At 38.3% G+C, this 16,462-nt stretch overlaps 1 protein-coding gene across 1 annotated transcript; it reads left to right on the top strand.

Annotated features, from left to right (window-relative positions):
* Positions 1-145: 145 nt before the first annotated feature.
* On the top strand, positions 146-15,477 carry dap (death associated protein). Its single transcript, XM_039667050.2, has 4 exons — positions 146-347; positions 1,441-1,543; positions 12,163-12,205; positions 14,922-15,477. The coding sequence occupies exons 1-4, from the start codon at positions 293-295 to the stop codon at positions 15,039-15,041; spliced, it is 321 nt and encodes a 106-aa protein (XP_039522984.1). The 5' UTR covers positions 146-292; the 3' UTR covers positions 15,042-15,477.
* Positions 15,478-16,462: the final 985 nt, after the last annotated feature.

Raw genomic sequence — 16,462 nt, 5'->3', positions numbered from 1 at the left:
ATCAAATCTAATCTATACACAGCGCATGCAGATTTGTATTTTCTGATTTTCTCCGTGTGTTCCATCAGACTTTCCATAGAAAAGAGGAGGAACGTCCTTCCTCAATAAACGCTCTTATTGGTTGGAGAGACTACTGCCGTCATCACGCACCGTTGCCAAACAATGGGCAGGGAAAAGCCACGTTGACGAAGTCGACAGTAGTCTGCGTTGTTTTTCATCCAGGAAACAGGAGAATTGTTTTTATTTTGAAGACTACGAAGCGACTCTTTGGAAGAAGCGCTTGACAGCAGTCATGTCATCGCCGCCCAAAGAGAAAACCGAGACCAAAGCTGGACATCTTCCTGCTGGTAATGTAACTGTTATGCTATTGATTAGCTATTGTTGTTTTTCTGCTGGGAGGTCTAATGTTAGTGGATCATTCCGACAAATTTGTGCCCTTTTTTATTTAGAAAATTTGGTTTTGTTTGCATCTCTGTAGATTTTAGACATTGCATCAGATTTAATGCTAATAAATTGTATTGGGCCTTATTAGTTGGGTTATAGCTTTGTCTCTGAAAAAAAAGTGAATAGGGTGCCAGTTATATTAACCTTGTGCTCTGGGCCCTGTCATCTGTAGGTTTAAGAAAGAAGAAGAAGAAGAAAAAAAAAAATATATATATATATATATATATATATATATATATATATATATATATATATATATGCTGATATTTACAATACCCATAGTTCAGTACAGTTTGTTGTCCGAAAGGAACATGCTTGGCTAATTAAAGAGTTAAATTCTGAAAGTGGGTATGTTATTTTAATAATTTTTAATTTTAGGAAATGATATGGGGAGAGAATAAGAATATTATACCAGATACATTTATTTTTGTATAGAAATATATAATTACAGGGCTGGGATGAGCCATAAAAGGCATCTGACAAAAATAGACTAAAATTGCTGAATTTCTGCTGATGTGTCAAGCAAAATACCTATAATAATAGAGTAAAAGATGGTGTCAGCCTTTCATTGCTTACCCATATGGTCATAAGTGATGTGAAAGGCATACTTTTCATGGAGTGTCCTCAGTGCAGGGTTGAGCTGATAGGAAATGCTTACACATTGCATGCCACAAGTAATCATTCGTCTGTAAAAGAAAAGTGTATGTTCCGATCAACCACGTGTGACACATGGCATAATTTTTTCCCCCACATATTTTTCCTTTCACGTGGTGTAAATGTGTGATTTCACATTGTGTTTCACTTCGTCAGCATATCTATCAGTGCGGTGTAAAGTACACAAGAAAATCAGATAACAACATGTGTAATGACCCTTAAAAGTAGGCCAAGGGAAACCTGTTGCACACTAAATAGACGCTTGTGATTAATGTCATTTTATAACTTTATATAATAAATGCAGGAAAAAAATCTGAATTTGTTTTTGTTAATTTGTGACAGTGAAAGTTGGAGGAGGCATGAGGATAGTTCAGAAGCACCAGTCTGCAAATGAAGTGCCAGACAAGAAGAATGACAAAGACAGTGAAGAATATGAGACCGAGATGTAAGTATGCTGACCTTCACATTTCTGCAGTATGCATTCCAATTGCAGCTCACCATCTCTCTGGCGGTGGCGGATGCAGAACGTGACAGATGGGTAGGCCTGGATTAATTTGAGGTGGGCCTGAATCTACGGGTGTCCCGAATCCAGGGCTGGGTTTTCTGAAACCTTCTTATCACTACGTCGTTCTTATGCAGGGGTGGCGCCAGATCATTTTTAACGCAGGTGCTGAGGGGGTTCTAGATCATTGACAGGGGGAGCTGTGCAATTTTATATATATGCATGCACACACACATGCATACATTTATTATTTAAATTAGCAAAATGTATGATGAGATGTGCTCTAGTTCACTTGCAGTGCAATCGTGCCCGCACCTCCATGATTATATTGTATGAAAATAAATAGTAAATGTTAACTAATCTAATAAAGTGTTACCGATTTTTTTTATTTTATATATATATATATATATATATATATATATATACACCGATTCAGTGGTCTCGTGAGCTCAGTGTTGGACAGGTCAGTTGTTTTAACTATTCATTAAAGTGAACATTCGTTTGTGTATACATGTCATTAGTGGACGTCTAGCCACGGCACGCTTTTGTGATCTCGGCAGTTTAGGACATTGCACAAGATTTGCGTCAATACAGAAAACATTTAATCACTGGAGTGGATAGGTTTTATCGTTTATTGAAATGTGGTTTATGTCAGCTGAATGGGCGGAACGCTTTTTAGAGAAGATAAGGCAACATGTTTTTTAAGCACAATTCACACACCGCGGTAATTTAGGTGAAAAAAGTATCCAAATGCTCCACGTGAAACTGCGTTTTTTCCACCTTTTACTATCATGTCAATTGATTTTGATTAATATGCGCGCACGAGAGAGAGAGCAAAACAGCGCTCGTGTTGTTTGAAGACGTGAGAGTGCGCACGCGTGGCCGGGGCTGTCTCTCTCTCACTCTCTCTCTCTCCCCATTTTGTTGTCATTGAATTCTACATCACTCACCGATCAAAAAAGACTTTGGCGGGACAAAAATGTGACTATTGAAATAACATGTTTAACTATACAGAGTAGCCTAGTATTTTTTTTTTCTTTCTGATTGGGCGGGCCAGCTGTCAAGGCTCTGGACCTGCTCTCTGCGCTGATAGGCTGTTTCTTCTAGTGAAACACATAGTAGACTATATTTTCAGATGCAGACTTGTCAGGAAAAAAGCTGCAGCTTTGTTTTTTTTTTAACTGATTAATTTTAGGGCTTGTTGCCCAAAAGATAAAATAAGATTCAGTGTTATGTATCAATTTACCTTAGTATCTGTGTCCTCATGTTTACACATTCATTTTGTTGACTTCTTTCTAGCCATAACCAGCCTCTTATCAACTTTAAATGTATTACTTAATTTCACAACTCTCTGGAATATATCATTTGTTTTGGTTGATGGCTGAATTCTGCAAATGGATATGTTGCATAATGACACTAAACTGCAGTTGATTCTTATAAAAATTGCTTTTTTGAAAGCTGTGAACCGAACTTCTGTGAGACACTGAAAACACTTTATCATGACTGGCTCACATGTAAAAAAAAAAAAAAAATTTGAAACTTTCACTTTGAAACAAAAATGTATTGCATGTTTTTATTTAATTAAATCGCACTAAAGCATATTGTGATTTTGGTTTTATTGTGATTAATATTGCAAGTAACAAAATTCTTACTAGACCCTAGTAACACATTTAAAAGGTCATAAAGTCTTGGCTTGACATTGAGTCCAATGACAATTGACATTGAGTCCTTGACAAGTTGAAAAACATTTGATCAGTGACACAGGTGTGCAATTCCCATTTGACTGCGGGCACATGGAGAGGATTCTGCTAAACGAGAATATTTTTCTTAGCTTAAACTCACTCTGCTCTGTGTAGGTTAAGCGGCCCACACTAAACCAGAATATTTAATATGATGATTAAGTCACTGTTAGTGCCCATCTGTCTCTCGATGAGTAAGAGTGAAGGTGAATATAGCAGCGCACATGTTGTCTTTTGAACAACTTTCTGATTTGCTGAGCTCGAGACAATCATTTTAAGTTGCAAACTAAGCGTAACAATCTTCTTGGGTGTGTCAGTAAAAAAGATGAGGCAATAGCCGGATATCACATGTTGTTTTTCTTCATTGTGGTGGAGTGTGTTTAAGTTGAATGGCTTGCATTGAGTGAGTTATCTGCTGCTGGTTGGGGTAGCTGTCTTGTTGCTTGTTGTGTAAGTGTATATATGTAGTGCAAAGGTTTTACAGTCCTCAGATTTCTTTTGTGCTCTTGTTGTGTTGTAGCTGACCTGTTTTCAGTGTTACTGAGGTGTGTCCACAGGGTTTGGATAGGCTTTATGGCATTGTCCCCTCCACACCGGTACCTGATCGGCCGCCCTGTTACAACAAGCGAGCCCTTATCAGCTCACTCAACCTGCTGCAGGAAATCCCACGAGGTGTTTCATTCCTGAAGCTGCTTTTTTAATATCTCTTTGGCATTCCTTCAGAAACATGGCTGCCGTTTGCGATTGGACATTTAAGAGAAGAGGTTAAAATCTGGTTTCAGTGCCCAAAAAAAACACTGTGATGTTAGAATGTGATCCCTGCACCCACGCTATTATGTTTGGCATCGCAACGCTGGCAAGCCGAGAGGAAATTCGTCCTTTTCCTGTGTAGTCTCTTTGTGTTCAGATCTTTTAAAAAGCTTGTTTTAGTTGTTGACACCAGTGAGATTTCTTGGATGGTGGTTTGTATCATTGATTGTGCAGTAAGTGATTTCTGTGAATTCAGTCATTCAGTTCTGAGAATCCCTTCATTCCTCCACAGTCAATGCAATAGTGGAGGAATCTCTATCATAGCTGAAGCGGAGCAAAATAATGCTTTGCGAAAAATAAAACGAATATTAAGAACAAACACATACCATACAGTACACAAGAGTATATAAAAGCAAGCATTTGTTGTTAGTCACCAGCAGCACACCAGCACTAGACAAACAATGACACTCAAAACTGTCTTGTTACTATAGTTGACATTACAACAACAGCATATATTGGTCCTGTGAAACAGAGCGAAACCAATGTTACTCACGTCACATGAGCATATAATGCTAGTGAATGGGTGTTACTTTTTTCTTTTCAGTGCTTATTGTTCACGGCCTGTATTTAATATATCCTGACAGTAGTTTTTTAACACCAAAAGAGGGTTTGCACTGAGTGACACAAGCTGTTAGTAAATCTGGATGTAAATGTGATCATGTATTTACTCATCTCACTTCCACAAAATAAATTCAGTGTTCCTCAAAATGAATAAAAAAAAGTGAAATGTAATCTCAGAATATTACGCAAACCTAAAATAAAATGACATTTGCAAACCAAGAGGACATTACTTGAAGCCCTCGATGCATGTAGATAACGATTAAACACATTAATACATCACAAAATTGAGTCATTAGACTGACTGCTGAATATTGTGTCTGCCATCAAACATGTCTGACAAGCATTTAGTCTCTCTCCCTCCCACTTCGCTGTGCTAGCAGAGAGATGACCTGCAAGCAGGTGGCTTCTGATGAAAAAACTGCACATTTATCGCAGCAAGTCAAGTGGCACTGTCTGGGGACCACCTGTCAAATGTAATTTGGTCTTCTGAGATGGATCAGAGGCTCAAATGGAATGGCTAATGTGATGTGCTATGCTGGTGAGCTCGATCTTAGACGTGTATGCCTGTTCGTGATGCAGAAAACTCCAGTGTCTTCCCTGGCCTTCTCCAAGACTATAGTATCTGCTAGGTGGCTGCTCTGATGACTGCGGCTTATTTGTTTGGGATAGAAGACACAAGGGTGAATTCACTGAACCGTTGCAATATTTTTATATTAACAGTTCTTAAAACCCTCCACCTGCCTATATATGTTACAGGATTTATGTATGACTATATTTAATGCAGCAGCAGCATATCTTACATGTTCACAACAATCTATTAGCAGCACAGCAGATCTAGTCCTCTAAGAATAAATACATTACCGTTGCCATATTCAATAACATGCTAAAACTATTCTCGAGTTTAAATATTTAATCATGACAACTCTCTGGAGTAGTTTTAGCATATAATTGAATATGGCAACTGCTGCATGAATAGTCATACATAAATCCTGTAGCAGATATAGACAGGTGGAGAGTTTCAAGGGCTGTTTACACGGCACCGTTTTCAATTAAAACGTAAAACTTTTTATGCGTTTTGGCCGTTTATTTACACATCAACGGTATTTTTAGGTGCCCGAAAAAAACAAATTTTGAAAATAGTTTCATTGTGGAAGTTTTTGAAAACTGTCTCTGTGTAAACAACAAAAAAGCCGATGACGTCATGCACATTCGGTCTATTAGTGTTTCATCGCCATCTAATGGCCTGGCAGCAGATAGGGTTTTTAGTCGCATCTGTGTGAATGGGTGTCGTCTTTACGCGGAAAACTCAAGAAAAGCTCTCTGTTTTAAGCATATCATTGTCGTGCAAATGTACCCACAGAGTAACTCTTATAGTGTGCTGCAAGACTAAACGGACTATTTAAATGTTGAGCAAGCAATCTCATTGGCTGCAGGATCAACAGAGGCCAATCAGCTTGTGCCATGCTGTAATGATGTGATTGCATATAAAGGACCTGTTAGACTGCGCCCTCTAGAGTTTCATGACTGAACTAGATATTAATACAACTATGATAATACTTTCATAATAAAAAAGTATCAATTGACCACAAGCTTTTGAACAGTAGTGTAATATAGTTATCAATATTAAAATACATTTTATAATAAATATTGCTAAGTTGAACTTGAGACATTTATTTTTTGTTTTTAATAAAAAATATGTCAGAATAATAGAGCATCTCAGTATGTTCATGTTTGAGATGTTGTAAACTGTTTCAATTAGACAGTAAGAGCGTGTAACACATGGAGTGTGTGACTACTAGTAACTGGCAGGCAGATTCATGTCATTAGCTGAACCCATAGGCTGACTTGCAATGATTCTCACACACTGCTGTCAATTTTTGGACACTTCACCCACAACGTTGAGGGAACGGTCCCAGTTCCTCCGTTCTGCTATGGATGGAGCGACTGCAAAAAGTGGGATGGGATGTTGACTCTTAAAAAGGAAAATAAAAATTGACAGTTTGATGACAATTATTTCCACGCTAGTTTCCCCCTCTCTGCTGTTTAGCGAAGTGTGCTGACGCTATTGGAATAATGGGCTCTTGGTCTGTTGTTTCAGTTAATCTGCTTAAATTTTCCTCACTGCTGTGTCGGAAGAATTTCTGTATAACTATATGTTATCTCATTACCACAGAAGTTACTTTTCAAATGTTCTGCCTGTCAGTCAAACCACACATGGAGCTGCATAACTAAAGTCCAAATCTGACCTCCCCATTCACCCAGTGGCTTTGAGCAAAAGATCTCTTGTGCATTATCTAGATTTTAAGCATAACTGGATGTTATATTTGTAAGTATTTTAGTTTAGCAATTCACATTTTCCTTTTTCATCATCAGTATTTGGTAGAAATGTGAATTTATTATTTAGGAAAAGCATCAAGGGTTAGTTTCACTACTACTTTTGTATAATTATAAGGAACAGATACTAATGTAGTTTTCCCCCTTACTTTAGTTAATTTAAGAGCAGGGTGGCTTTTATTTGGATATTTGTAAGCCATTCATCAGAGCTCTGTTGTGTCCGTATCATGGTTACACAGAATGTGCACATGCAGAACTTTGCAGAAAGCTCAGCAGAATGTCAACGCCTCCCATTAACAAACCCCTCATATCACGCCTTTGTGTATTCGTTTATTAAATATTTTGGTTCATTCGAATATGGATTTTATATGTCAATAAGCGTGTACTCTTTTGCGTAAAACAGAACTAAAAAGGAGCAGATGCATTCCTCCGTCCACCCTGTATTTGTATTCTGTTGATGTTGATTCTCAGTCCTGTTTTTGCAGCAGAAGCTAAGCATGGAGCTTCAGGTGTGGTTCAACTTTTGCATTCCATCAGCTAGACAAGTGGATTTTACTTTTTCCTCCCGATTTAGCTCATCAGTAAATAAAAGTTATGCCATGTGGTTGCCATGACGACAGCAAACTGTGAGCGTCTGTGCCGACTTTTGCAGCAATCGCCTTTGCTCCTGAAGCTGAGCTTGGGTTATACCATAGCAGTTCATTCTCTTTCTACACAGAAAGGCCAAAACCACTCCCTCTACCAAACCCCACTGTGTTCCATCTCTCTGGTGATCTGGTGACTGTGGGGGCCATTTTAGTACAGTGAACTCATTGTCATGTTCTAGAAACCAGTTTGGAATGGTTCTAAATTTGGCACTAAGGGGCCTAAAGTGTGCCAAAGTGTGCCAAGAAAACATCCCCCACACCATTAAGATTAACAATTAAATCTTCTAAAGAGTTTTTGACCTTGATATTTACCCTGCAATGTATTTCAGTATGTATTTTTCTAAACAATGATTTTTACTAATTAGGCACTGTAGTTAATGTACTTGCAACATCTCTGGCCTGATTTCCTCATTTGAAAACAAGCACACCGCTGCCATCCTCAGGTGTAGAATGGAATTTAAAAAAAGAAATGTGGCTAAAACATGCTCCTGATCAACATTTTTGTATGATAAATCTTTAGCTACACACGTAGTTCAAAGCATAGGGGGTTAATAATTATATCCCAACACATAAGGTTGTGAATGACCTCTGTAGGGAGAGATATAATCCTATTTCCTTTTTTTTTTTTATTAATTTACACTATGATTTCAATAACTTGAGCTTTTATACCAAAATCTCACCTTTTTTTAAGCCCCAAATAGGGCTTTATAAGATTTATATGATTTGTGCCCTTAAAAGGAGTGTTTGTTTAATCTGAGATTATAACAGATAGGAAGTTATGAGATGGGTTGAGCAGCACTGTTATGCCTCAAAGGGAGATTATCCCTGTGGCAAGTCTCTCTTTCTCTCTCACTGTGTTGAATCTTTGGAGTTTCCTCCTCCTCACAGCAAGATGAAAGCCACAAACTTCTGACATATTCTAGATTTCACAGCATTACAGACAAAGTCCCACAGTTCTCACAATGCCCTCATTTATGTTCAGCCTTTAATATGTTGAGACATCAGGATGTCTCATGCTGTGATCGCAATTGAATTGTCTCATTTTATGGAGGTATTTTTGGTGCAAAACAACTGAACGCCTGTGACAGTGGAATTTGTAGTTGTAGAGAATAGCCAGCCACACATGTGTATCAGTAAATTTGAAGTCACAGAGAGAGAAGAGTTGCTTAAGCCTTGTTCATGCTACAAAACGTCGGGCTGAACTGTGCGGTTCTGACCTTAAACCCATACCTCGCTCTGATTGGCTGTAGGTTGAGTCATGTGACAGCTGTGGATATCTAGCATGCTAGATCTTTTTCTGGGCTCGGCGACGCGTCTGCGAGCATCTTTGATGCGTTGTTGGCTCTTACATACTAACAGATTACCAAAAGTAACACCGGATGAAGAAGGGTTGGTTCTCCCAAAACATAAATTACTCAATTTAGTTTTTCGTGTTCACATTTATGAGGAAAAAACAATGTTATGGACGTGACAGTTCTCTGGAAGCGGTACTAAAACTTTCACAGAAACCTCAAACAAAAAAAGCACAAAGCCTTTCTCTAAAGTGAATTTCATTTTGTAGTAATTTTATCTTAATTTTAAATTAACGTTTTATCAACCAATTACCTGGATTTAATAAATAAGAAGTAAATATATTGCATACAATAATCACAACACGGAGGCGCGGCACAGGTGCATTTTGCACCAAAAATACCTCCATACCTTTACAGCTCGGTTTTCTGCAGTGTGCGACTGGTGGTGTAATGTACTACAGACGGTGTAGTATTTGAGAAGGGCTACTGGAAAATTGAGTTGTTTTTCCTGTCAAGGTCAATTATCACTTTTGACCTTCACTTTTGAGTTAGTGCTTTAAGGGAAACGCTTGGCTTTGGAAAATGAATGAGAGTCATTTCTGAGGCTGACGGCTTCCACATGCTCGGAGCTATGTTTCTGCTCTGTGCTCATATGGTGGCGGTAAATTCCCTGTCCCTCTGGAATCTTTATAGGCCATTTTGTACCTCACCAACTGCCTGGAGCACCTGGTTTTACATCAGACCCCTCCATTTACTCCCCCTACTTTCCACACATGCATATTCATGCAGGCCTTGAGAAGTGACCAGGGCTTAAAGAGAGAGTTCAAATTTTCAAGTCATTTAGCTCTGGACCTGTTTGTCTTTATTGCTCCTGTAGAGGGTTCATACATTGAAAGTCAATGACATTGGATCCCATTGACTATCATTGTATATGCAGTGCCAAAAACTAAATCATTGCCACACCTGCGTATGGCCAGTGACTTAAAAAAAATTGCAGGCTTAAATATTTTTTACCAGTCATAACTGACTGTTTTCAAGGATACTTACCAAGATATGCATTGGGACTTAAAGCTGCTGTCTGGTGTTTTTCCTCTTTGTCCCTATTTCTGTTCGAAATCTGCAATTGCAGTAATTAGCGTAATTATTAACTTTATGCGAGTTGTTCAACACCCTTGACACGGATACTGGCATTCAGAATCACAGATTATTCTTTTTGGAAGTATGACCAACATAAGAATTTTCAATGGAAAATGTCATCTGAACTAAGAAACATCCACATTTGCTCTGATTCTGCAGTAAATAGCGCTGATTAAACCAAAGTTATCATATCAGGCAAAACCGTGCAAATTATACTTTCTCAAATTGATAATGTTAACAACGTCAGCATTGCGTGACTACATGTAATGTCCTTCCGATATGTATCCTTGTTTTCACATGGGTCCTGTTGCAGTCTCTTTTTTTCTGTAGCCAATCCAAAGTCCGAACAAAGTCTTTTGAACCTTTCTGAATCCCTAATCAAATTGATAAGTTTAACCATATGAAGTGTTGTGAGAAAAGGCTATAAATCTCCACCTCCAACATCCTCACTCACAATATAGCCTACTAGCCGAGACTTCTTCCTTATGTGTACAGATGTGACGTAATGATGCAAAGACATGCTCGAATCTCCCGCGGAAATCCACCAGTACCACTGGAATTAAAAACATTATTATAAGCTTACCGCTTTGAATCGGGCTACAGCAAGCAGATAGTTTTAAACACTGGCTGGTTATGTATTTTCTCAAATATGTATTATGGGTAATTTCTAACCCAAAAAAAGCTATGGATTGCAGCTTTAATTTTGTTTGAGTATATCATTTCAAGCACAAGACGACGTGAAAGAGAACTCTAAGCTTTTTTGATGATGCAGCACTGGCCCGTTAACTGTCCCGAGTGTCGATCACATTTGGTGGGCCAGTGCCAAAAATAAATTGTTAAAAAAAATGTTATAACGTCTCTGTTAGAGCGGTATGCGACATAGCGGGGTTGCTCTTTTGGCGAAAACAGTACGAGTCCCTTCTGTCTGTTAGTTTACATCATCAATGTCACATATGCAAATGGCTGTTTAGGCAATATCGTGTTCATTATCTTGTTTCACTCATCAGTAGTATTGTAGACCATGTTATGCTACAATTAGAACTATCATGCTAATCCCACTGTAATTGGTGGCCTGGTGAATTTCGATCACACATGCTGATTGTGAGATCTATATGATGGTGTTTCCATCAGCGCTGTAGCTAATTTGTTGCATTAGAATTCCCTCCATGCACCTGATCAGATGCGTGTCCGGACATAGAAAATAGGCTTTCTGGAGTAGAGGGCGTTTGCTGACAGACACGTCAGATCTTTGATTGAGCTCAATTTGACTCCGAGCTCCTGCACCCATAATGAAGCTGGCTGTTGACCTTCAGCTAATCAGTTCAGGCCTCACGCTTTCATCACACACAGCCCGACAAACTGCTGTCAGCTCGGCATTGATCAATTTATAAATTACCCAATTATGGATGGTGCTGGTAAAGCCTTAGTTGGTACATATTTATTATACAGTATGTTAATAATTATCTACATATTATTAATTAATTTAAAAATATTGACTCATATATATAATTTTTTCTGTCTCACTAGCTGCTGTCTAAAGTTACATCTGTATGAACCTTTTGCTTTTAATTGGTTTATAAGTTCATCTCATTTCACTAATACTCTTACCTGCAAGCACAAACAAGTTCTCTGGTCAAATGTTGGCCTTCACCTTCTGCATACATTCCTGGACACAAGGCAGCACTATTGAGCCGAATCTGGCTGAAACCCACGGAGGGTTTTTCACCCTTCTGAAATATGAGTGGTTCATTCATTACCAGACTAGAGAGTTGTTTGTGTTCTCCTTCACACATTCCCTGTGGAAAATTAATGATCCTTAAAAAAATCAGAGACTGATTAAAACACAGGCTTATTTACGATCAGTTGCTGTTTGTCATGAAAAGAGAATGATTTGCTTCACAAACACTGTTATCTGTTTTGCTTGTGCTTCATTAACTAGCATATATATTTAAATGTTTTTTTGGTTGTTTGTATAAGAGACGTTGCTTTCTGTTTGTAACTGTGGTCTTCTCTTCTTTTTTTTCTTTTTTTCCAATCTTTAGCCCACCAAAGATGCATGTTGTGGTCTCGGGAGTCGTCACTAAGGTTGGTACACATGTCCATTGACATCATAAAATCTAAAGCAAAGGCCAAATTATTCCTGGTCCAACAGTTTAAATGGCTTATAGAAACTAGGCCTGTTCATTAGCTTGAATAAAACCAGACCATTCTCAGTTGTAACTGAGGCAAAGCGTCATAGACGAATCATTTCCAGAGGGGCGTCACCAACGGACGTCGCGGGTAGACCTAAAACCAATCAGAGCGATGAAAGAGATGACGTATTCAGAGCGGCAGCCGGCGAGAAACAACGTAACAAAAAGGAAACGTTCAAATCGCTTAAAACAGATGTGATTGCTGATTCGAATGAGAGATGTTCGACAGCGGCATCCATCTTTGTAATGTAGACTACAAAATCTGCTTCAAAATCTGTTATCATTGTGTAAAGCCCGCCCCAACGTTTCTGATTGGTGCCGTGATTTCGACGGATTGGAAATGGGCTTGAATGAGCTCTTTGCCAGACTAATTTTCAGAGCAAATCTAAATTTGCCGGAAGTTGTCTGGGTTTTCCCAGGCTACCTGTTCATAGCAAATGTGAGATAAATTGTTTCATAAAGGTCTATTCACACCAAAGACAGATTCCTGAATGTGTGATATGTGATAGTGATGTGAAAATTCACAATCTGGTCTGCTGACAGAGTAGAGAGAGGAAAAGATGGTCTAACAGCTTCATGAGAGAAACACAGATCAAGCAAGCTGTTGTGATTCATGTTAAATCCAAATAAGTACCAAATAAATAAATAAACAGTTGAACGTTTTAATCTCAGAATAATTTAACACAAGGGACTGAAATATAAATATGCATTAATGTGCATAAATAAAATATATCCTATATATATATATAATTTGATGAAATATAAATGGATAAAATGTGAAGGTATGATATAGTATTTATTTATTGCGTTAAATTTGCGTTGCGTAAAAAATTGCATTGAAATGCTGCTCCAGGTTTATGTACTTACCGGTATTTTATTCTAATTTTTCAGTCAATTTTCCTTGTCCAAAGACATTTTGGACTGCTGTACACATAAAAACTGTCGAATTGTTTGCTTGTAAATGTTTATACTCATTTTGAATATGACCATAGAATTGCCTTATTTATAATCAAACATTTCCCTGCAAAAAATATTTACATCTGGTGTGAAAGCAGAGCCAAATTCATTTTAAACCTACTCGTATCTAAAATCCCCAAAGTTTGTCCTCATGAAATCCTAGCCTGAGGCTCCTGAGACATAGTTTGCTCCGATAAAAGCCGTTTTAGCCTTGCATCACTTATTGAGATCATATCAATAGTCCGATATGCTGGAGACTCTGTATGGGGTTTGTTGAATGGCTCGTCACATAGAGTTCACTCTGGTTGTTCCCAGCCCAAGCTGACCTTAATCCATTCTGCCGCCATGGGACTGGCCGTGTCTCAGGATTTATTATGTTTTGATGTGACAAATCTGTGCATGCTTACCAGGATGAGCGTGCAGCGTTTTGAGAGAGTTTGCCATTTAATTATATAGGGTCCTCTGTGTAAACATGCTCGAGATGTGTGATGTGTTTGAGTACATATGTCACAGGCCATTGCGAGGGACCCTAGAGGACGTCACGATGCACATGGAGCCCTTTTACTGGGCCATTGGCCTCCTTTTACTTTTGAAGTCATCTAAACGGCTTCTAGTGACACAATTTTTGCAACATTTCTTCTCTAAATACTCACATCTGAGGCTCTTTTAGTCCTCCAGCAAGCGAGTAAACAGACAGAAAATAGAAAAATGCCACGCTTGTGTTCAGTCTTGACTTGTTACACTGTGTTGGACTGTCCACCCCGTAATCTACTTCAAAAGCTTGCTCTGAAAGACTCTCTCATACAGATTAAAGTGATGTTGGAGAATGTCTGCTGCTTTCGTGCAATATGGGATTTTTGTCAGATGCTTCTGTGCTGCTTTCCTTTTCATGTTAATAGACATGAAACAAGGGCAAAGAGATCTCAGTCTCTTATCAAAAGCCGATGTATTGGCTAATAAATCTAAATCCACATTGTTATATAATTTTTTGAGAGCCTGATTACAAAAACAAAAGTCTTACCATTTAAAAGCCACCCAAGCACTTCAACATAAATTACATAAAAAAGAGCATTAGCCTAGTTTGAACCTGTGTAAGTTTAATATTTCACACTCCTATGGAAAGTTCCTTACCAAAAAAATAGTAATTCTATTCATATTTCAAGTCATTTAAAACCATCATGACGAACAGTGCACATCTGAATTCTCAGTTGAGGGAAGTAATCCATAATTTATCGTCTTTCTGTTTAATTTTGGTTGACTTTAGTAATTTTTTTTTTTTGTTATTTAAGTTTAGTTTGTTTTTATGTCCAGTTCATAATTTTAGTGCTACAACTTTAATTTCAATTAAACATTTCTAATTTTAATTTAGTTTAAGGATTTTGACTAATATTTGTATTTTATTTTATTTAAGCTTTATTTCAAATAACAAAACAAAATGTAATAGTTTTATTAACAATGATACCCCTGGAAAACATCACAGTGCTGTTACAATAGATAGCACTCTTGGAACACATCTCGGCCAATCAGATGAGAGGACCAGGACTGAGTGTTGTATAATTTTCAGTGTTATTCACTGCACCAGATCATTTGTCATGTCACTTATCATAGGGACACATTATAATTGGCTGTTATTATTTTTTTGTCCTCCTCAGGGAGATAAAGACTTCACCCCTGCTGCTGCCCAGGTGGCCCATCAGAAACCTGTGCCTTCGGTACAGAAGCTTCCTGGGCCTCATCACATCAACCAGCACATCCACCAGCCTCGGAAGTGAGGCCTTAACCCAGCTGTAGACCACCACGGGCACGGGGCCAGGACCACACCACCCCAAACACCTGCTCAGGTTCCCAGGGATCTTTTGCCATCAAGCATTCCGTACGCCCCCCCCCCCCCCCCCCCCCCCCCCCCCATTCCGTATGTGCCTGCAAGCGTCCTGTTTCGACCAGTATCATGACAAACGTTCCTATCTCTCTAGCCTGTAAATCATTGCAACACTAAAGGCTCCATTGCCAATCACTAATCAGAAACATGCTAATTCCGTGGGTTCATTTCATGAGGGATATGTGGAACTGTGTTTTAATTTTGTTTTACATGAATAGTTCCAGAGAGATGTAAATTGTATAAATCATTTTTTTGAACTCGGTGAATGTTGTATATTAGGCATTAGGTACTAGGTGTGGTTATCTAAATAAAGAGTTAATATAAAACCATGCACGGCTTTTTGCTCTTAAAAACAAATTCATTGCTACAATTCCATTACCTGATGCAAATATCAATGCTTTTACAAATAGGTAGTGACATGTAAAGCTGAAATCATCTACAAAATAATTTTACGTGGTTCAATTTAAATGAATTGCTAAAAGTTGTTATGGAGAGTAAAAAGGACAGTTTGTTTGCGTTTAAAAAACATTCATATGCTAGAATTGCATATCCTTAAAAAAAATAGTGCTTGCGAGACAGTATATGAATAGTGTGATCATCGATTCCAGTCAGTATGTGTATGTGTGTGTATATATATATATATATATATATATATATATATTACACATGCACACACATTTACTTCTTATACATTTTGGGGAAATTTGCGAAGAATAAAAAGTAGAGGGATTTCAGTACTCTTGTTAGAATTGCATTTCCAGAAGAAAAATAATCAGTAGAAGGTTGTAGTTACAAGAAAGAATTGATCAAATTAATGCCGTTTTAGTTGTCTATGTTTATGACAGTGGTTTGAGCTGAATAAACTGAATTTGTGGCAAGTAAAAAGTAGAGGGATTTCAATACTTGCATTGCAAGCACTGTAATAAAAAAATCAAACAATTGCCATGTCTGTTTTGTCCTATTGAATATTATTAATGAGAACAGCAGGAAAAATTTGTGTGTAATCCCATGGCCTAGTTTTCATGGTCTATAGACGAGTTGAGGGTGGCAAAGCCCTGACGGCTTCCTGTTCTCTTCCCAATGCCACTCAGGATTTGCTTCCTCCTCTTCCTCTCTTTCATTATCTCGTCTTCTCCTGCTCTTTTGCTATCCCTATCCATTGACTTTGTGTTCCGCTCAGGTGCGATAAGAGTCAGCAGCTGCCGCAGGCTACGGGTTGATCCCACGGCGTGTTCTGGGCCCGAAACAGCAAGACTTCTGTGGCACATGCCATTAGCACACCAGCTGGCCAAACCTCAAGGTGAAACTCAAAAG

The sequence above is a fragment of the Pimephales promelas genome, chromosome 22 (genome assembly GCF_988280905.1).
Source record: "Pimephales promelas chromosome 22, fPimPro1.hap1.1, whole genome shotgun sequence".
Classification (NCBI taxonomy): Eukaryota; Metazoa; Chordata; class Actinopteri; order Cypriniformes; family Leuciscidae; genus Pimephales; species Pimephales promelas.
The sequence above is the reverse complement of the archived record's forward strand: the minus strand, read 5'-3'. Positions and strand labels throughout refer to the sequence as shown.

What these genes read in the sequence shown, in the direction of transcription:
- dap (XM_039667050.2), top strand. Translation starts at nt 293, where the DNA reads ATGTCATCGCCGCCCAAAGAGAAAACCGAGACCAAAGCTGGACATCTT. An exon ending in AGCTGGACATCTTCCTGCTG is followed by an intron (nt 348 to 1,440) that starts GTAATGTAACTG and finishes AATTTGTGACAG; the next exon opens with TGAAAGTTGGAGGAGGCATG. An exon ending in TCTCGGGAGTCGTCACTAAG is followed by an intron (nt 12,206 to 14,921) that starts GTTGGTACACAT and finishes TGTCCTCCTCAG; the next exon opens with GGAGATAAAGACTTCACCCC.